Source organism: Neospora caninum, chromosome IX, assembly GCF_000208865.1.
Source record: "Neospora caninum Liverpool complete genome, chromosome IX".
Lineage (NCBI taxonomy): Eukaryota > Apicomplexa > Conoidasida > Eucoccidiorida > Sarcocystidae > Neospora > Neospora caninum.
The window spans coordinates 1,720,115-1,741,238 of NC_018390.1; the positions used below are offsets into that span (position 1 = coordinate 1,720,115).

At 57.5% G+C, this 21,124-nt stretch overlaps 2 protein-coding genes across 2 annotated transcripts; both read right to left on the minus strand.

The window, feature by feature from the left end:
* Positions 1-678: 678 nt before the first annotated feature.
* On the minus strand, positions 679-12,442 carry NCLIV_040560 (uncharacterized protein; the record flags this gene model as incomplete). The annotated part of the gene is made up of 6 exons (XM_003880966.1): positions 679-1,152; positions 2,113-3,147; positions 4,336-5,696; positions 5,921-9,286; positions 9,726-9,810; positions 10,289-12,442. The coding sequence occupies 6 exons, from the start codon at positions 12,440-12,442 to the stop codon at positions 679-681; spliced, it is 8,475 nt and encodes a 2,824-aa protein (XP_003881015.1).
* A 4,855-nt stretch (positions 12,443-17,297) lies between these two features.
* On the minus strand, positions 17,298-20,888 carry NCLIV_040570 (conserved hypothetical protein; the record flags this gene model as incomplete). Its single annotated transcript, XM_003880967.1, has 3 exons — positions 17,298-18,084; positions 18,512-19,199; positions 20,819-20,888. The coding sequence occupies 3 exons, from the start codon at positions 20,886-20,888 to the stop codon at positions 17,298-17,300; spliced, it is 1,545 nt and encodes a 514-aa protein (XP_003881016.1).
* Positions 20,889-21,124: the final 236 nt, after the last annotated feature.

Consider the following 21,124-nt stretch of genomic DNA (forward strand, 5'->3'; position numbering starts at 1 on the left):
GCAGTTCGCCGCTTTCTTTGCACGACGCTGCCCGCGACGTTTTGTGTGCTGGGGCGTCTGAGACCGTGCTGACGCCGGGTGCGATGATGGATTACTGATCCTATCAAAGGCTTCGGCTGAAGCGCACCAGCATCCCAGCTTGTGTGTGAGCAGGGGGACAGTGTCGTGCCGTCACAGGTATCACGACGGGCAACGTGACGCATGTGAGGGCCTCCAAAAAAGTTTCGAATTGGCGAAGTGCTGCTGTGGACCTCGCAGTTACCGCCCACGAAACAGCCACGGTTTCTGTTTTGAATAAAGGCTGCCGTCGCATCCACAGACAAGGGTCAAAGCCATGAAAACCCCCTCGACACCGGCACGCCCAACGGAAGTCCGATAAAACGATCTGCCGTGGCTCTCTGAGCAGAACGGCGTCGCTGTGTGTGTGCCCATGTCCTCTCTCTTTGCAGAAGACGGCCTCCCCAGGTTCTTTCCCTTTTCTCCCTATATTAAAAGCCAAGAGCGAAGCGGGAAAAGAGACAAAACAAAGCGCTGTTGGCCCTCGTCTTGAGTGGTTTCCACAACCCAGGCTGTGCCTCTTTTTGAGGGGGGACGAGGGGGCCTCTTTTCTAGGCTTGACGAGAACGAACTATTCCTCCCCTCGTCTATCCTTGTTTTCTCTAGGACGCTGCGAAGGAGCTACAGTCCCTGCGCATCCAGTTCGTCTCCGAGAGCGGCAACTAGACCGATCATGTGAACCTGCTCCGCCATCCCTAGCTGACTCGGGAGACTCATGGTTTTTATACAGTCGGCGAAAAGCAGGAGAAAGGACTCTAAGCCTTCGCAGCTAACTGCGTCTTCCACGCGACGAATGTGGTTCGCTAGGTGTGTCAGGTGTCTCTGGACCACAGCTGGGAGCAGCACAGGTGCGAGATTCGCCAAGCATTTGTTCTTCAGATCGAGAAGCAAGAAGCGGATCGCTTGACGCTCCAAAGTGAGAAGAGGCACGGTCTTGTTTTCGCACCCGGGGTGAGAAACAGAGCCGCGAGGAGTTCCAGGCGGTATATCCGCCTCACGAGTTTTTTTCCAGCTCGCCGGATGATCAGGAGGTGGCAAGCCGCCCTCTGGGTCGGCCGGTCGCTGGGCACCGGCTTCAGATGGCGCAAAAGCAGCCTGGAAGGAAACCGAACCCAAGAAGGAATCGAGAACAAAACACGCGCCTGTACTTACACCTAGAGTACCACGTACGAGCCCCCGAGGATACGTGCGCGCGCAACGCCAAGTCTTCTGTCCTAGATTCCGTTCCGTCAGAGCCACTGCGCGTATCTACGCATGCATAAAAACAACCTTTGTTTTATGGTTCTGTGCTTCCTTCCTCGGTTGTCTCCCGTCATCTCTGCGCGTTTCTTTGCATGGTTCCATTTATGTTGGGGCAGCGCCGGTACGAGGGTCTTTCCCTGTTCTTCTCGTCGCCTACTCTTCCTCTCCACCTCTACAACACTGCAACAGAGAACAGGAACGGCATCTCTGAGGAAGGGCCAGAGCACGAGTTGAACTACTGGACTAGATATTGAAAGTGTTTGCCTTAGAAACTCGTGGATATACTGAGTTTGTTCTCCTGGCCCTCCCGTCGTACCTCTCTTGCGCACTGAGGAGGAAAAGGTGCTTCAGCATTTGCTTTCGAAGGAAGGCGAAGATTGGGTGCGCCTGGCGGCAGCGTCTGTACACCCAAAACAACCATTTACGGAAGGTGATAGGCACACCCAGCCGAGGAGGGAAACAGTAGAAAAGGACAGCAGAAGCAGCGAGAACCAAAGGACGCAGTGGTGTGAGGGCGAGCAGATGAGAACCATCAACGGACAGGTACTTTGCTGTAGGACGAAGCGGGAGATATACACACGTCATGGCGTAACCCCAGCCGAGAGAAGACAGAACGGAGGATGGACTTTTTTCTCGTTTTTTCCTTTTCCTTTCCTGTCTCCTTGCAGCATGGAGAAAAAGAGAGCGCGTTTCTGAATCTGTGATACAACCAGCAACTCTATCCCGACGCTTTTCCCCTTTCATGGCAGCCAGTTGGAGAGGAAAGCACGTGCGTTTGGTCCTCTCCACGTTGCTTGCGCATGGCTGCCTCACCAAAGAGGTTGGACCCGTTCGCTCAGTTGTTTCTCTCCGTTGTCGCTCCGTTGCCACCTTCTTTCCTGCTTGCTTGGCCCTCGCCAACGTCCCAACTTCGTTTAGGAAAGATCGAACTTCCGCTTCGCTGCCAAAACATCTCGCCATGGAGACGCTCTCCCTGTGACACGGGTCGTCATCCCCGTTTCGGACGAAGGAAGCAGGCGAAGGAAGTGCTTCCTCTTTCCGCCGTGCAGTTGCGAGTCCTGATCCGTCTGGCAACGAACAGCCGTCGTCTGTGTTTTCCAACTTCGGCTTTCCCCTCTCTACTCTGCAGCAGCTCCTTTCGTTAACTGCTTCGTCCACGCTGTGTCCTTCGTCCACGGCCTCTCTGTCCCCTCGTTCTCTGCCGGCCTCCCCTTCCGCTGCGTCTCTCTTGGATATCTCCACCGTGGCTGTCGCGTCTCCGTTCGCCGACCCGTGAACTGCTTCAGGCAGCTCGATCGGGCCAAGACTGGAAGACGACAAAGGAAGTTGAAGAGAAACCTGATTCCGTTCGGCAGAATCGGTGGCGTGGAGTGTATCTCCAGTTTGCCTCTCAGTGGCAGTTGCAGAGTTCGCCGCGTCTTTTGGAGAGAGCGAAGACGACGCGAACGCAGTGCTTTTCGTCTGTCGATTCTGCTGGGCTTGACGCAGAAGCAGCCGAACCACATCTTCCTGGAGTTGCTCGCGCCCTAGGGTTTCTCCTGCATCTCGTTCTCTTCCACACTTGCTCCTTTCTTCGGCTGAACCCGGGCATCCTGAAAGGTTTGTCGGTTCTGGACTTGCGGGCTGAACCTGCGCCAAAGGGTGCATGAAGCTCGCCGCCGCCGTCCGTGGAGAAGACGCAGAGAGAGAGTAAGGAAAGCTCGAGGAAGAAGGCGGGGCAGGAGGCCCCTGAGGCTGAACGCCGTTGCGGCGCTGGTGGACAAAAGGCAGCGCAGGCGAGGAAGAGGGCGAGAGAGGAGCGCCCGGCGGCGAGGGAGAGAGAGGGAAGGTCGACGGGGCGGAAGGTGGCTGCATGCATAGGGCAGACGCGTCGGACGAGGGGGAAGAACAGGGAAAGAAAGACGGAGAGGAGGCGGCCGGGAAGAAGGGAGGCGAAGGCGCTGAAGAGTAAGGAGCTCTGGGGGAGAGGCCGATCGCGGGGTTGTGGACAGGAGCAGAAGGGGAAAGAAGATGGAAAGGTGAACCACAGGAAAGAAAAGAAGCTGAGGCCGCGACAGGAGGCAGGAATGCGGACGGCGCAGAGGGAAGTGCAAAGGCAGAAGCACCAGAGGAAGGTGAACGCGGAGAGAGCAAAGGAATTGACGTCCTGTGCGCCACCATCAGATGCTGTTGAAAATACTGCTGCTCTTGCCGCAACCGCTCCATTCTTCTTCGAGCGTGAACTGCGAGCCGGCGGGCGCCAAAAAACCCAAAATGACGAATGGGAAAATACTCGGCTCTTCTCTTCCCAACTGCCGCATCGGTGAAAGTACACGCCCAACGCAGTTGCTTCTTGTCGAACCAAATCCCCGGGACTCTCGACAAACGCGAAGCGTGGCGGATCAACACGCGGGAAGGCTGACGAGCAAGCGGAGAGACAGGCAGAAACGACAGGAAACCGCAACGGCAATCGAAAAAGAAGGCAACAAACAGCACGCAAAAATGGAAAGACGACATGCATCCAGCGACCAAGGAGAAACGGAAACAAAGAGGAAACAGGAAAGAAGGGGAGCACAGAGGAACGAGAACCGCACGCCACAAGGGAAAGGCGAGGCGAGTCGACGAGAAAGAAATGCTCAGCACAGAATGCATATCTGTAGCAAATGTATGTACATACATACACAAATATATATATATATATATATATATATATACATACATACATACATACATACATACATACATACATACATACATATTTGTAAGCGTTGTTCATAGTGGGCATATGCATTCACCCTCCGCGCTCATTCGTGCGGACAGAGACACAAACGTAGTCTTCACACGGACGCTGCTCAGATACATGTGGCTTTGCATTTGCGGCAAGCTGGAGATATCCTGTATGGCTCGAACATGTGTGTATATACACACGAGAGAGATGGAGCGTGGCCGCATACGGGGAAATGCCTCACTGTAGTGTGGAGAGGAAAACAACGAGGTTGACGTGAGGAGCTTCGTCCGGCTGTGCGGTCGAATCAAAGATACACACCGGACGCTCACCTCTTGAGAGAGGCGCTTGTCTGCTTCTTCATCAAACATGTCCTCGTCGAGCAGGCCGCCGTCTTCATCTTCTGGCGAGGAAGACGGCGTTTTTCTCCCGACGTCGTCTGCCTCCTCGCCTTCTGCAGGCGCCACTGCGCCGTCGTTTTCTCCCCCATCGTTTTCGTCTTTCTCTCGCTCGGCGTCCTCTAGCGCTTCGCCCTTCTGCCCAGGCGAAAAGCACTGCCCTCCCTCTTGGTCTCCACTCGCTGTCGTCTCAGTTGACTCGCACCTTTCCCCGCCCTGGCGAGCAGCTATTTCGCCTTCCTTCTTTGTGCCCGGTGTCTCGCGATTCAGACTCTGCACGCCCTCACGCATGTCTGCTCTGCCTCCCTGCTGGGTCTTCCCGTTTTCTTCTGTTTCGACTTGTGCGTTCACTTCTCCCAGACACTCCCCCTGTGAGCCTGTGCCGGCGCGAGCAGCAGTGGAACCGGCCACGCCTGCGTGTCCTCTTGAGTCTCCTCTTTGCTCAAAAGAAGGCAACGAAAGATGCTCGAAATGGGTGTGGGCCGGAGCAGGAGTTCCGGGTGGCCCAAGACCCTCCGGGGGTTGCTCGAAACGCGTCCTGGCTGCAGGTTCGCCTCCCTCTGTTTCTCGCCTCGTCGCTGTTTCTGAAAAAGCGACGTCGCATCTTTCTGGTCCTCTCTCTTCTTCCTCCGCCGCGCGGCGACAGCCGTCTCGGCCTCGCCCTGTCTCCGCCTTCTCGGCGCGCCTTTCGTCCCTCGTAGCTTCCTCGCCGTCTCGCTTCTCGCCCTCCGCGTCGGTCTCCGTACGCTGGCTCGTCGCGTGTCTCTCGCTGCCTTCGGATGCCGGAGGAACTCGACAGGCGTCAGAGCCTGCGTCGCTCGCAGCCCCCTTTGGCGGCGGAGGGAAAGGCGCACCAGAGACAGCGGAGAGAGCGGGAGCGCAGGTTGGAGGAGGGAAGGATGGAGAAGGACAGTAAGAATACGAAGACGGATACGGACCGTAGGGCGTCACTGGACAGGCAGAAGACGCCTGAGGGAACGGGGGAGAAGCTGAGGGACGACAAGGCAGCGCGCAGGCTGCAGGCGAAGAGTGGGCGGGAGAAGCCGGAAACGCCTGGGGAGCCAAAGCCTGCCGCGTTCCAGGAGCACCTCCAGGAAAGGGGAAGAGAGAGAAGGAAGACAAGGAAGACGGGTACAGCCCCGGCGAAGGGGACATCAACGCCTGAGACAAAAGCTGTTGCTGAAGTTGCGCCTGTTGCTGTGCATGCGCCGCCGCAAAGCGACTGCTGCGCGGCACGTGGTTAGCCTGTCGCGCCTGGATGGCCAGTCGGCGAGCCTGGTCGTAGCCGTATTTCCCTGCACACGCGTCGAGTCGCAAGAAGAGAGAGAGCCCCGCTTGGAGTAAAATGCGAAACGCGAGAGACGCAGAGAAGAGGCCGACCTGCGCAGACGGCAGGCAACGAGGAGGAAGAAGCCAAGATCAGGAGATGCAGGACGAAACAGGAAGTGGAGAAGAGCGAAGCAAAAGGCGAGGAAAGAGGAGCAAAAGGCCGGAGGAAAGCAGAGAAGTAGTCTCTTACCGACTGGGAAGTACTTTGCCTTTCGTTGTCCTGTCGTATCGTACCAGGTGGCCTTCCACCGCAGAGAGTGTTTATCGAAGTGGATGCCCGTCGTGTGCGGCACGACACTCGACAGCGGCTGACCCGCACTCGGCCCGCCGACAGCTGCAGCCCCCTTACCGGCCACGGCGGGACTCTCGGCGGAGGCGAAGGGCGCGGCTGAGAGATCCGCAGGGACGAACAGGCGGGGCGAAGACGAGAGCGCAGGAAAAGGCACAAAAGACGAAGACAGCGAAGCAGAAGAGAGCCCCGGAGCAGACAGCGGCGCAGGACACTGAGACGAAGGAAGAAAAGACGGAAGAGAAGAAGGAAGAGAGGAAGGAAGAGAGGAAGGAAGAGAGGAAGGAAGAGAAGAAGAAGGGATGGGAGAAGAAGGGAGAGAAGTGGGGAGAGAAGGCGCATCCGAGAGAGACGGTGGAGGAAAGAGAGATGTAGACCGCGGCGGAGACGAAGCTGAGGCGGAAAACGAGGAAGAAGCAGGGGAACTCGATCCAGGATATGGCCGATCTTCGTTTCCAGATCCAGTCGGGCACGCGAACTGAGAGTTGGGGGGAACGGCCTGTGTTGGTGCGGCTCCTCGACAGCCGGAAGATGACGGAGAGAGGCCGTCCAGCGGGTGGCCAGGCGAAGGACAGACGACAGGCGAAGTCGTTGCACCAGGCGAGCCTTGAGCAGAAGGGTTAGCACCAGGAGACGCAGAGGACGCGGGGACAGGAGCCACTGGGTTGGGAGCACAGGAAGCGGCAGGCAAGCGAGAACACCTGGAGAAAGGTGGAGGGAGGAAACAGTCGCCCTTTCCCGGCAGAGGTTGGGAGAAAGAAGGCAAGGTCGAGACGGGGGGCTCTCGAGAGGCTCCCAGCAAGGCAGATGCTGAGCTTCGCTCCTGCACTGCTAAGAAAGGCGAAGCGAAATATCCCCTCACCTCCATCTGGGAAACCGGTTTCTCGCCGTTCACCGGGACACCAGGAGAGGCCGCGAGGCCCGCGCCCTCCTGAGAAGCTGAGATGCTGCAGACTTCCGTCTCTGACTGACGCGAAGAAGCCGGGCGTGCAGGACGCCCAGACAACGAACTAGCTGCAGGCGACGCATGCACCGACTGAAGCAGTGATGCTTCTCGCCTCCGGAAGGCGGGAGACGCGCCGACCTGGAGGAGGCTGCCTTCGCCAGGGCACGGAGAGGCAGAGGACGTCGACGAGCCTCCAGACGACAACGTATCGGGAGCAGAACAAGCGTAGGACAGATGGAGAGAAGGACATTCGCTTGACGCTCTCACCTCTCCTCCCTGTCGCAACTCTGGTGCGCGTTTGTCGTCCTCTCCCGTCTTTCCCGCCGGTGTACAGTCGCCGTCTCTTTCCTTGCCTTCACGTCGGTCTCCGCCCTCGACGGAGTTCTGCGCTCCAGCCTCTCCCGCGCCGAGGCGGCAACTGGGAGAGGACGCCCGCAGACGCTTCGGCCTTCTGCCCCGGAGAGTGCAAGACACGCCGGCTGTTTGAGGCGAAGAAGGAGTCGTGGGATCGTGTTCTGCCGCCGTTTCCGTCTCGCTTCCACCTTGTCTTTTCGTTCGTCCCTCGCCAGGACAGCGAGGCGCACGAGACACGGCCCGGCAGCCTTTTTCGCCTTGTCGGAGAGAAGGAGGAGCTGAAGAGGACGGCAAGGTATTTCGGGAAAACGGCTGAGGCCCGGAGGCGCCTTCCCACATTTGTGCAGGCTTTTCACTCCTCCCTTCCCCGCCAGCTTCTACAAGCTCTTCGCCGTCGACGCCGCGTCCACCGATCCACTGAGAAGCATCAAGGGTAGGACGACTCACGGAGTGCGCCAGAGACGATGCCTGTGTGTCTCGCGCCGAAGCGTCCCTTTCTTCTTTTTCTGCACACGGCGAAGCGTCACCTCGGTTTTCGCGGATCTCTGCCTCCTTTTCTCTCTTTCGCCTCCCCGTGGCAAGACGGCGCGTGGCCCATTCGTCTCTGGCCCTTGCGGCTGTCTCCTTTGAGAGGGCCTCGCGCTCCCTTCTGTCTCGGCTGGCCCCGCAGTCTCCGTCGTCTGGCTGCTGGGTTTTCATGAACGGGAATCGAGATTTCGGAGGCTCAAAGCCCTCAGTAGACGGAGACAGGTGACGCGGTGTGTCTCCTTTTTCGCGTTTTGCGTCTGCGCCCGTGTGCGTCGAAGGGCCATCTCCCGGGCCCTCCCGCTCGCTCTGCATCCCCTGGAGACTTCGCCACTCCGGCGCCTCCCCCGCAGGAGCCTGGGCATAGAACGACGAGACGCCTTCTGTCTGGTGGCGAGTTGCGTCTCCTGTCTCTCCGCCGCTACCGCCGTCTTCGGCCTTATCGCTCCTTTCAGCCACACACGACGCTGCCGAGCGTCGTCCTTCTTCAGCTTTCCTCGTGCCGGCGCACGCACCTCGCTCGAGGCGCGCCTCTAGATAAGGCACGCCGTCCCCAGGCGATCGTCCCTCGTGTCTCCCCCGCTTCGCGCCCAGGATCGTCTCTGCAAACAGCGCCTTCCGGCAAGCTGCATGCGCGCCAGCCTCTCCAGAGCGCTCCGCCTCCGGGACTGCGCTGTGGGGAGCCTTGCCGGCCTGCGATCCGCTGGCTGGCGGCACCGGCCCTGCCGCACAGGTTTCGCCTTCAAGCTGCGCGGAAGATGGGGCGTCGACTTTGGGCGGGCGAGCAGAAGGCGAGGGGGGAAGGGCGGGAGAAGCAGGCACCGAGTGGAGAGGAAACTGCGGGGAAAGTCCAGGCGAGAAGGACTGGAAGGGAGGGAAGGCGAAGCCGTAACGCATGACCCCTGCTGCGACTGGGGGTAGGGAGACGAGCGTCTGGGGTTCGCCGTGGGGACCAGGAGGAGACGGAAGCGATGCAGCTTCACTTGGGAGTCGAAAGGGCCCTTCTGCATGCGAAGAGGCAGTCGAGTGGCCGCAGTCGGAAGCGCTCGCGCCGCTGCTCTTCTCGCCGGCGGTTCCGACCTCCGCTGAGCCGGCGAGTGCAGCCTGCGTCGAGTCGCCTGACGACCGCACAATGCCTAGGGGACTCTGCAAGTTGTCGAGGAAGCGTGGAAACTCAGACTGTGCTGCAGAGACTGCCACTGTGGGGTGGCGGGGTGGCGGAGCCCCCGAGAGGGACAGCAGCGGAGACACCGCTCGTTGGGCTTCAACGTTGCCTGGGAAGGCGGTAGGCTGTGGAGACAGCGGACACAGGGTAGCCAGCGACGGGAGCGTGCCCGAGGAGGGAAGCGAAGGAAAGGACGAAACAGAGAGAGGAAGGGGCGAAGGAGGCGGACCTGTGGGAGGGACGCATGCAGCACCAGCCACTGCTGCGGCCCGCATCGCTGAGGGAAGAGAAACGTTCACGCGACAGAAAAGAAACAGATGAAGAGACGAATCAGACGAATCGCACTGGGGTACAGAAGGAGACGAAACGCAAGGAAACGGAGGAAAAGCGAGCTAGGAAGAAGCGGAGAAGAAACAGGGACACAGCAGCCAACAGCTTGTCTGGCGAGCAGGGAACAGGGTAAGGACAGAGGCAGGCGATACTGAGAAGGACAAGGGCAAGCGCAACAGGCGGAGACAGAGAAGGTAAATAATATGAAAGAGACGAAGCTGTCTTTTCAAGTAACGAAGGAGAGGTAGCGAGGAAGGAAGAATCAAGAGAAGAGGCGGGAGAGCAGCTGGAGGAAGGCGCGCCGAGAGGGCAGGGACAGGGAGGCAGTGCAAGCACGGTCCAGGGTCGAGTCCCCAATGAAATGGAGCCGAGGGAAGGCATCGTACCATGTTTGAAGTGAACTGCCAGCCGATACCCTTCGGCAAGGCCAAATATTTTGACTGGAAAATACTTGGCCACTCGCCTTCCATGCTGAGCCCAGCCAACGGACCACCGCAACTGAGGGAAAGAGCAGAAGAAAGCGAAAGAAAGAAAACAGAAAAGGTGTAAGTTCTAATCAGTGACCTCCACATCTCACGCTTTACTTTCAAACATTCCTGGCTTCAGGCGGATTCCACTGACAGATATGCATTTTTCTGCCACGCAGAAAAGCATGCCCAGTTTCCTTGACTTACGCGCTTCCACTGTTTGTTTCTTAATCTGCAGCTGCCCGATATGCTCGTATTCTGGGCACCTTCGATTCCACCAAACTACCGTCCACCCACTTCGTACAATCATATGCATATACACATGTATACATATATGTATATATATATATATATATATGTATAGGAGAGATGTGATGAGACAGAGAGCATCGCGTAGAAATCGGGAGTGAAGGAAAAGTCTGTTGGTGCACGTAGACGTGTGGAGAGGAGGCGCTGGCGTGGTGTGTGCGTTTTGGTCCTACCTGGTGTTTGTCGAAGTAGATCCCAGAGACTTTCGGATAGGTGACGGCTTGGCGAATGAGCTCGTCGACAACGCGGGTCCGTTCGCGCTTGTACAGGTCTTTCGAGGCTCCACTTCTCAGGAGATCAAGTTGCTCCAACATCAACCGGCCGTCGGCCCCCTCCTGGTCGAGAAACAGGCCAGGGGCGCTCGCCAGAGGCTCGCCGCCTTGCACCACCAAAGTCGGGTAGTAGCCAGGGAGGACACTTCCTGCGCCGCCTTCGTCCGCGGCGTGCGTGGACTCTCCGGCTGCTCCGGGAGGGTCGCGCCCCGCTGCGGCCAGGCTTCGGCTACCAGCGTCACCCTCGAGAAACACGGGAGGGTCCAGAGAGAGCGACGGCGCCTCGGTCGCACCGGGCGTCGCCGGAGACGGCCGGTCGAGACGCGAGAAAGGAGGGGCGCAGGGCGGAGACAGCGGCGGTCGGGCGTGAGGCGCTTGGCTAGCTGGGGCTGCGAGGGCCGGAAGGTGGAGAGGAAACGCGTTGGAGGACGGATTGAGAGGAGCCCCCGGTTTGGCGTCTGCATGCGCGCTTTCGGCCTGCGGAGGGTGCGAAGAGGCGGGCGGGACAAAGGGTGAGGAAGCAAAGGGAAGCGGACACTTCGCAGAGACAGGTGCGGAGCCGGACGAAGGGCCAGAAAGAAGCGGAGACAATGAGGACGAGGCGAAAGTCGCCGACCCACTCCCGGAGTAGCTTGCAGTCTCGCAGGTTTCACTGGGCGGCGACGGCGCAGGAGGCTGGAAGGCACTGGCGGGGTGGGAAGGCGGCGAGTCTGTCGGCGAAGAAGGTGGCAAGGCCCCGGCCCTTCGAGCAGCGAAACCTGGAGACAGGCAGGCAAGGGCGGTCGACGGGCCGGGGAGGGATTCGGCGGGCATCGCGCCGTCTCCCTCTGGGGAAGTCGCTTGGTCGGGCGAGTCGCCCGAAGCGAGAGAATGGAGGAAGGGGGACGAGAAGGAAGGTTGACAAAGGGGCAAGAGAGCGGGGGAATACGGGGAAGCAGACGGATACAGGTGGCGAGGTGGGAGGCTACTGGAGGCCGAGGGAAGGAGGTGGATCGGCGCCGACGAGAACGAGAGAGGAGACGGAAGGTCCACATAGGAGCCGTAGGGAGAAGGATCCTGCTGAGGCGTCTGGTCTTCCTGAGCGCGGCCGGAAGCTGGCCTCGGGTAATGACAGAAGGAAGGGTGAGAAGCGAGACAAGTCGCGGGAAGGTGAGGCTCGAGAGCGTCGATGCTCGGGGAAGAGGCAAGATAGCCAGAGGAAGGCACACCGGACGAGAAGCCGCGTTTCGACGGAGACACGATCCCGCCGTGGCGTGCGTGGACAGCGGCTAGGCCACTCGATGCAGACTCGAGAGGAGGGTAGTTTGAACACGAAGACGTCGAGGACGGGCGAGGTTCCGATCCCTGCTGGCGGGGAGACAGGCGCGTGTCGCCACCGGAGAGCTGCGTCCTCCCCGCCCACGCAGGCTTCGCGCCAGTGTCGGGAAGAGACCTGGCGGAGCACGCGAAAAGGCTGTGGGCTGCGGATCGCGAGGGAGAACAAGGGACAGCGTTCTCAGCCTCCAAAGAGTACGGTGTGGTCCCTTTCGCCTCAGGTTCGGAAACCTTTTCGCCATCGTGGGGCCCTACCAGGCCATCGCTGCGCTGCTCGGCGTTACCTCCTCGTTTCCTTTCTCTCTCTGCTTTGCCTTCCCCTCGCGATTCCCGCCCGCACCTTCCACGACCTGCGTCTCGGCTTCCCGCACTCTCCCAGTTAGCGGCGAAGGAAGGTTGGGCGGCCTTCGGAGAGCGAGCTGACGGTGGACGAGGACAGGCGCCGGCCCAGGAGTCAGTAGCGTGGAGTACAGAGGGGTCGTCGGGTTCTCCCCCTTTTTCCAGACGCCGTCGCTCCAAAAGACTCTGGCGACCGTCCGAAGCAGCCACGCACGCGTCTAGGCTGTCGTCGAGGGCTCGGGGGCCTTGCGGCCTTCTTGAATCTCCGCACGACCAGAGCTGCTCCGGCACTCGCCACAGATGCAGGGATCGGCCCCGAACCGCAGAAGGCGAGGGAGGAGCGGGAAGACCGCAGGAGGAGGGAGACAGAGAAGAACAAGGAGACGACGGAAGTCGTATCATTTCGCTCGCCAGTAGTTGGTCTTCTTTGCTGTTGCCATTCCTTCTCTTTTCCACGGCTTTTGGGTTCCCTACGAAAGGCCTCTAAGGCCGGGAAGAACCAGGGGAAACGCAAGAGGGGTGGTCGAGATGTGGCGGGTCTTCCTGCTGTTTCCTGGTGTCAAGAGTCTCTTTCCCGATCTTCCGCCCTCCCCAAGTGCTTTCGGAAACGGACTCTCCTACCGCGTGCTTCAACGCCGAATGGAGACGCGCTGACTCAACCACCCCTGCCCTCTTCTTTTTTCCCTCCCCCCCTGCGAACGCGCGAAAGAAGCTGACGAGGAAGGAAAGAGAGGAACAGTAGTGAGGCTGGGTTCGGTTGGTTCTCTCCTGCCAAAGTGATTCTGTTGACAAGTACTAGGCTGTATACATGCATATGTATATATATACGTATATATATATATATATATATATTGTGCATATGAGGTTGCGAGAACTTCAGAGGCGCACCCCTCCTGAGAAAAGGAAGGCCGACAAAGACTGTCTCCGCGACAGGCCTGTGCTCAAGCGGCCTGGGTGCTCGGGAATTCGATAGACACTGCCAGAGACGTTCACGCTGACAAGAAAGGGGCGGGAGGGAGATCATGTACGTTGACAGAATATGCATGCGGCACATGTGCGAGAAACGCCGCGTGTGTTTCAAAACGCGTTCCCTGACCCCCACAACCTGGATATTTCCCGCAGCTTTTGCGTCCGAGGCTTTCACGAATCGCTTTTTCCAATTGTACCCGACCCTGCCTGGGCTTCCGTGTCTCTCCGATCTCGCTCTGTCCAGTTTTCACAGAAAACTGACGCTTCACGGGACACTCGCAGAAAAAACGGTGGAGACAGAGACAGAAGTCGAGCAAGGAGCTTTACGGGAGAGTACAGAGACTAGGGAAGGCAGAATACGAAAGTGAACGTTTCTGCCAAAACAAAAAGTTGGCACGAGGTGTACCCCTTGACATACCTTTAGCGGCGCACACGTGGAGATTTTTGCTTTGTGCATACTGACAAGGATACCAAAGCGACATCTTCGTTGACGAACTTGGACACACTCTCCCCTTGGTCCGAGACAAAGGCAAGGTGCCGGAAGCTTGCAAAGAAGCAGCACGGGAAGAGGCAAATTGCGTTCGGTATTCCTGCTGTCCTCCCAATGTTTGGAGACTTCTGCTCCGCTGTGTATGTACGTTCTCCTTCGCGCCCACACATATTACCTTATTTCTGTGAAGACGTGTCGCCAAAGCTCGGAGTCAGTCACATCCATATACAGAGATACACAGGTTCAGCCCTCCATGTCCAACCAGGGTGGGCGTGGAACTTCGAGATGCACATCCAGAGACAAGCGCGTCTATGCAGTCGTTGGTGCGTCAGCGCCACAGACCCCCGACGCTATCTCCTGGCAGCAGCAAACGGGAAGCACAGCGCTCTGGAGGTCTAGAGACAAGGAGGGCCAGATGAACAAACGTGGGAGCGGAATTGAAAAGGGAGGCGCCGAACTCGCAGCAAAATTCGTGCTTGGTTGACTCGGGAAAGGCGTCTGCCTGACGCGTTGAAGCGCGGCCTGCAGCTGCTTCGAGAAGGGCCAAGTTTATGTGAGAGTTCAGAGAGCTTTTCGAGTCCTTCGTTCACAGAGCTTGAACCGTTGCATCCAGGAGCATCCCGTTATCTCTTCAAGGATAGGTTTTCACATTTCTCCAAACTTAAATGTAGACTAAACAGGGCGTGTGCATGGAACTGCATTTCTAGGTTGGCCCGCCGAAAACCTACCGGAGCTTGACAACAAGGCTATAAGATGGGCAGAAAGCGGCGGTTTTCTGCGGCGTTGAACGCGCCGCGGCCTTTGCACAGTCGCTCTGCTGTCCAGGCGGAGTCTTCCAACAGATCTAACCTTTGCTCCGTTAATTGGTTTCCCCTCAGATTCCCTTCACTCATGGATGGCTACACCGCGCGTTTGTCGGATGAAGCCAGTCGGTTGCGAAGACTCCAGTCGCTCTACGGCGGGAAAGTCGATATTTCTCTTCCCCGCAAAGCAGCCATCTCTCGCGTTCTCTTGCGACCTGAAAACCGGGATGTTCCTCGCAATTCTCACGCTATGGCCCTTTTCCTCCCCTGCTGAGTTTTTTCACGGTTCCGCAAACACACCGGGCAAAAAGGCATGACTCTCCAGGAACTGTCGAGCGTAAGACATGCTTCACTTTGGGTGTCCGCCCGCGGCTCGAGCCGCTTTTCCGAGTCCGTTTTCTCTCAAGTGCCACGCAAGGCACTCGCCAAGAGGAGAAGATCGGAGGGAAACGCCTTCTGAAGGTCCGCTGAGGACTCGAGTCAAGCGCGCCAGGTTGACTCGTGGACGGCTACACACAGGTGACCTCGGTTCGGACGGAAGATGTGGTGGGCCGAGCGGAGCTGTTTACTGGCCTATCCAAGCGGCACCTTTCTTCCAGTTTTGCTCTCGAAACGGTTTCCTTTCCAGAAGATCGTCTCGGTCGCTAGAATTCGTGCGGCGAGAGCGCCGCCGGATCTGAGGCGCGCCGCGGCAGGAAGAGCCGGCGCAGAGGCGGGCAGGACACGCGCCGGCAGGAGACCGCGAGGGAGAGAGAGCGTCGCGTTCTGAGCAGTCAAACGGTCCTTTCCAGCAGCGGATCGTTCGCAAAATGTCAGAGCGCAGAGACGAAAAAAGACCCAGCCAGATGACGCAAAGAAGAGACGTGCTTCTAGGAGCACCAAACGATGCACTAACTCATTTCTCTCGCACATCTCGCGGGACCGCCACGCGCTGCGCGCCTCGCACATTCGTCCCTCCCCCCTCGCCCCATCCCGCGCCATCGCGCTCCTCTCTCTGCCCCGCGTTCAATCTGTGCAAGATCTACGATTCTGGCTGAGTCTCTGTGCGTCTGCTTCCCCACTCCCCGGTCTGCGATATTTCGGTTTGGGGCCCCGCGCGGCCGGGGCGCGCTGGCGGGGTAGCCGGGGCGGGTCGCGCGAGGCAAACGGCTCGCCGGATATAAAAGAGAGTCGCCAGAGTAGCCCGCATTTCCACGGAGCGGAAAAGCTTTATAAAACACGAGCTAGATTAGATCTAAACCGTCAGCTGAGCTTTGAGGGCGGCGGGGGTCCACAGGCACCGCGCCGGAAACGGCTAGCGCCCTCCCCCCTTTGAAAGACCAGCCGCGTCCCCGTAACGAGGCACAGGTTCTGCCGCTAGGGGCGGCGCCTCTGCTTGAGAAATCTCCAGATTCTCGCGAAACAAAAGGCAGATCCTTCCACGAAACGATGCAGTAGAAACGCTGGCACGATGTTCGTAGCTCGAGAACAAAACAACCAGGGTGTACTGAACGAAAGACAAGGTCGACGGAGGCCTTGTCGCGACTTTTAACGAGACACACACACATCCAGAGACACTCCAACCGCGGGGAAGAGTGGGAGAGAGGATGTGAGAAGCACAGAGAGAGAGACAACCCGGGGCCGATTTCTTTGTTGGAAAGAAAGCCAATGAATTGCGAGGGTGGGCGGTAGTTCTAAATAGTTGCGGGCGTCTCCCCTATGAAGAGAAATACGGCTCACCGACCGACGTCGCACCCAGCGACTGACACGATTTCCGGATTCGCCAACGTTAAAGAACTCACGGGAGCATCTCAAGGACTGACTTTGCTTTTCAGTCCCCAGTTTCGAACACGAAGTGTATCGGACTTGGGAAATCTCCGGCCCTCGCAGCTGTGCCTGCGCAGCCATCACCAGCAGTCTGTTGCTTGCATTGCTGCGGTTTCGCTTCTCTGGCCGGGGACTCGATTTCCCTACTCCAGGATGCCCGACCGATTGACCAGTGATGGCTTTCTTCGCGAAAACACCACGAAGAGACCCGCTATCCTTCAACGGCCAACTGCCTGTCTAGCCGCTACATCGGAGGGCACTGCACATACACCTCGTTTACGGGAAGGTTTCCGTCTTTTCCCCTCTTACCCTGAACTGAGCTGTGTCGCCCGGCACAAATGCTGCCGCGTATCAGTCACGAGAAACCCACAGGCACTGAGCAAACCGCTGAGGCTGCTTTTACGTGAAATTCCTTCCAGAGTAGAGGAAAGAGGTACGCGCCGCCGAGGCATCGGCCTGCATTCGACTCTTTTCTACGGTGAACAAAGATCAGGGGTGCTCGCCAGAAAGTGCCCGAGAGGCCGTCGGGTAGCTTGGTGGGGCCTCTGTGTCGTACGAGGCAAAGACGAATTTTGGAAGAGTGGAGTCTCTTGGGACTGAAGCGCAATGCTATCCCAAGGCCAGGATATTTTGTGTCCTCGCTGTTCGTTCACGTTCCCAGGCGTGAGCGTCAAGAAAGGACGCACAAGCTCTTCCGAAGAAACCGCCGGCGGCAAAACATCGGAGAACCGTATTCCTTCTCCACGTGTCAACTCCCTGACTCGGTATACATATGTGCACAAATTGCTGTGTATGAATGCGTTCAAGGCTGCATTGCATGTGTAACTGACGTTGCTGAGATTCTTCCCTCGAGAAAGAAAGGAACATGCTTGACATTCGACGAGAACGCCAGACTCGCGTCGGAAGCGCACATCGCATCCAGATGAACGCACGAAAAACGCTCAAGTCGCCGTGAAGAACGATCGCGAAGAAAAGCCGTTCCCAAGACGAAAACATGCATCGCTTGTCTTTTCTTCTCTCCCGACTTGCCTACAAACTACGTGACTGCGGTCGCCCTCTTGTATTTCTCAACTGGTTTCCCCAAGCGTTTTTTGGGAATTTCGTCCCTGGCGTGCATCGCCTCTTCCGAGATTCCTTCTCTCGTGCTTGCCTCAAGCAACAGTTGCACGTGAACCGCGTTCGTTCCAATTCATTCCTTCTCTTGGCCGGCCTTAGGCTTCTTTTCTTCTTTCCTTGCTTTCGCCTTTTTAAACAGGAGTCGCCTTCTCTCGCGCCGTTTGAGGCGCCTGGTCTCCCGCCGTGTTTTTTTGTTCCCGGCCTCTGCATCGCGAGCATCACAGAAGGATGTCGCGAGACACGTCCCGAGAAAAGGCTGCCAGCCGCGGGTCTCGATCCGCAGACGCCGCGCGCAAGCAGCCGATACCCCTGGGCCGGACCGAAACGTCCCAGCAGCGGGGAGCCCTTTCCCCAGGTCCTCTCTACCGTCCTGTCTTCCGTCTTCTTCTCCCTTTCCGTCCTCGTCGACGTCGTTTCGTGTCCCCAGCGTTTCGACCGCGTGCCTTGTCTCTTCCGTCTTCGTCTCCGCTCCATCAAGACCAGAAGACGCAGGCGAAAAAACGCACTCATCGGACGGGCCTTCCGGTCTCCGCGCGCCACGCCCGCGCGGCAAGCGGGGCGCCGCGGCTGGGACGCCTGGCGGGTGCAATCGAGGCAGAAAAAACGGGAAGGACGTCGGGTAGACCAAAGACGCAGAAAGCGAAAGAAAAGCTGCAAGGGAAGCCTTCAAGCTAGGAGCTGCGCACGCATCGGGGCGAGGGCTCGGGCAGGCTGCCATCGCCGGAGAGTCAGCAGGAAGAGCGGAAGAAGACGAGCAAGACGGCGACGAAAGTGAGAGCTGAGAGCGACGTGAATCGCGGGGGGCGCGGACGGCAAACGCCGCAACGCTGGGAAGGCCGAGAATGTCGCATAGGGCAGTGCTGCAAGAGAGAAAAAACGAGGAAAAGCAGCAGGAAGCGTGGCAGAAAAAATGACAACGGAGACCAAAACCAGCATGCATACAGCTTGGACGAGAACAGCCGAAACGGGAGAGCAAAAGATAACCTCCCCACGCGCTACCCGTCAAGATTAGGCTCTGGCCGAAAACACGCGAATGAAGACGGGCGAGCGGAACAAAACCTAAAACTCCGGCACTGACAAGAGAAAAACCCAGAGACACGCCTAGGCGTGAACACGTCAATCGAGACTCGCACAGACTGCACAGAGAGTTAAACGCAAAGCGACGGTGGCTTCCGAACGCATCAGTCGATTCACTGCTACGCATGTGCGAAAATACCGACCGGTGACAAGCACCGCCTCCTTTAGCGGGTTGCGTTCCGCGGTTTTCAAAGCGTCTCTTGCCGATACCTTTCCCGTTTGAAGATGAGACAAGGAAGGCCTAGGAGAGCAGCCATGAGAGGAAGATGCTGGACAATGCGGGCTCCGAGGCCAGTCTGGACGATCCCAACGGCGCCGACGACTTCTTCCTGTGCATGCTCTGCATGCGTTTGACATTTCGGGACTGCTTGCTCGACGCGAGAAACGTGTGGTTTCCGTCGTAGACCGGCTTCTCTCGTTCGCGTGTGTTCTTCGTCTTTGCTCCTCACTGAGCCGGCGCTTGCCACTTCGGTTTCGCTCTCGCCTCCCATCGCGACGTTTTCCTTCTCTGCCTGTTTCTTGTTCTCTCCGTGTTTGTTCTCTCCGTGTTCGACGGGCGGTTCTCCTGCTGGAGAGGAGGTGTCCGTTCCGTCTGTCGCCTGGTCCCTTCCGTCTTCCGCTCCGTTGCTATCCGGTTCGCTGCCTTCGCCTGCAAGCCCTGTCGCTGCAGGCTCGCTCGTCTCACCTTCACTCCTAGGCGGACCTCTCTCGGCTTGCCCAGCGTGCGGCGCCTCTTTGTCTCTCACGACGTCCGCATTCAAAGAGAGAGAAGATGCAGCGGCCGAATGAGGAGAAGACAAGGATGACGGAGACGACGGAGACACAGAAGATGCAGAGGAAGATGCAGAAGAAGCGGGAGAAGATAGCGTAGTGGACGGGGTAGAAGCGGAGGAGGATGCTGACGAATTGGTATCAGCAGAGACGCACGACGATAGACGAGAGGCAGATGAAGAAGAGACTGGCGGGACAAATGAGAAGGAAGAAGAGGAAGTTTTCGAGTCGCGAGAAGAGGACGAGGAAACGGACGAAGACGAGGAGGACGGAGACGACGGAAAGAAAGAAAGAAAGAGACGGCGCTGGTGCGACTCCAATGCAGCCGTTACGTCATTCACTCCACAAACGAGAAAGTTTTTCAGGGGCACGTTTTCCTCTATCGCGCTGGAAATACACCTGAGGAGACACATACAAACACATCGGTCCCAAAATAAACGCGAGTCAAGGCTGTCCAAACACCGCATTGACACACAGCTTTCTGCCTACCCTCTGGAAGTGCGTGTAAATACATTTGTAGATCTAAAGATGTGCACATAGACTGATAGAAAAAGAAGTGCGTTCGATTCACATCGATAGAGCGCGGCGTCTCTACAGGTCAACAGAAGAAAACCATTCAGAAGGAAAAACGCCGGAGCCTCCACTCACCCGTCCCATAAAAAAGGAACACTGGCTGAAACCCCCGGTAGCTCGGCGAGCCCACAAACGTCCACGCATAAACAGATATATGCAGAGACATATTTTACATGTATACGTCTCTGTAAATATACACACGCATGCATATATACGTACATATGTGTATAGATATCTATGTAAGGGTAGATCTGGAGATCCATATATATACCATATATATAGTTGTACAGCTCTGGATGTGTCTAGTTGACCACAATCGAATCTTGGACGTGAAAAAGGGAACACGGGTTTACCCGGCTCTCTCTCGCTGGAAAGTGGCAAGGGGGGGGGCAGATGGATAGGAGCAACGAGAGGAAGAAGACGAACAAACCGAAGGTGGGAGGCACAGCAGAAGGGCGAAGACACAACGGAGGAGCAGACAGGGCGCCCCAAGTGTGCAAGGCCTTACATTTGCAGCGCATGCAGCAGAGACTTCTCTTGATCAAACGTCAAGGCAGTCCTGGGAAACAGAGAAAAGTGGAAACGGCCGAGCTGAGCGGGGCGGAAAACGGTCGTTGTGAAAGAGAGAAAGCGCAATCTACAGACTGGGAGCTGAGAAAGATCAAACGATACTTCTGGAGACAGGAAGACGGCAGAGAGGTGAATCGGTCCCCGAAGCGAACGTCTGAACGGCGACCCAGGGAAAACTGCAGAGTCGAAGAGGAGATATTGCAAAGGCCTGTTAGGTGTCTTCGCGAGGCAGAAGCACCGAGGGAAAAAACAGCGTATCGAGAAAGAAGAGAGGTTAGCACGCGGCACCAAGCAAAAGAGAAACCGCAAAAGAAGAAAGCCGAAAGAGACGAGGGGAGAGACAACGGGAGGGATAGAAGCAGAAAGAGAGAGGGATAGAGACAGAGAGAGAGAAGGATAGAGGCAGAGAGATAGAAGGATAGAAGCAGAGAGATAGAAGGATGGAGACTGAGAGATATACACGCAGAGAGGTAGAGACACACACCAGGTATAGAGAGTGAAGGAAGAAGAAACCACAGACGGGAGAAGCTGGATGAGGGAAAAGAACGAGAGAGAGAGGAAAGGACGGAGGAATGAGGTAACTGGAGAGATAAGAGGACTCACCCGAACGATTGATTTTGATAAGGAGACGCGAGAGAGACTTTGACTCGGCGATTTCTCTTGGCCTGAGCATCTGTTTGTCCAATGAGTTCGAGGGGCCCTTGTCTCTTTCGTTTTTGTTTTGGCGCCTTCTGCTGCTCGTTCCGTTCTTTGTTTGCAGGATTTTCTCCCCCTGAGTGAGGTTTCCTGTGGGAAGAAAACCCGCCTGAGTCGTCCATCTTGACTGCTGGCGAGCGAGAGGAGCACACAGGACAAGAACCGGAGGAAGGTGGGGAGATACGGAGAAGGAAAAGAAAGAGAAGAGAGAGG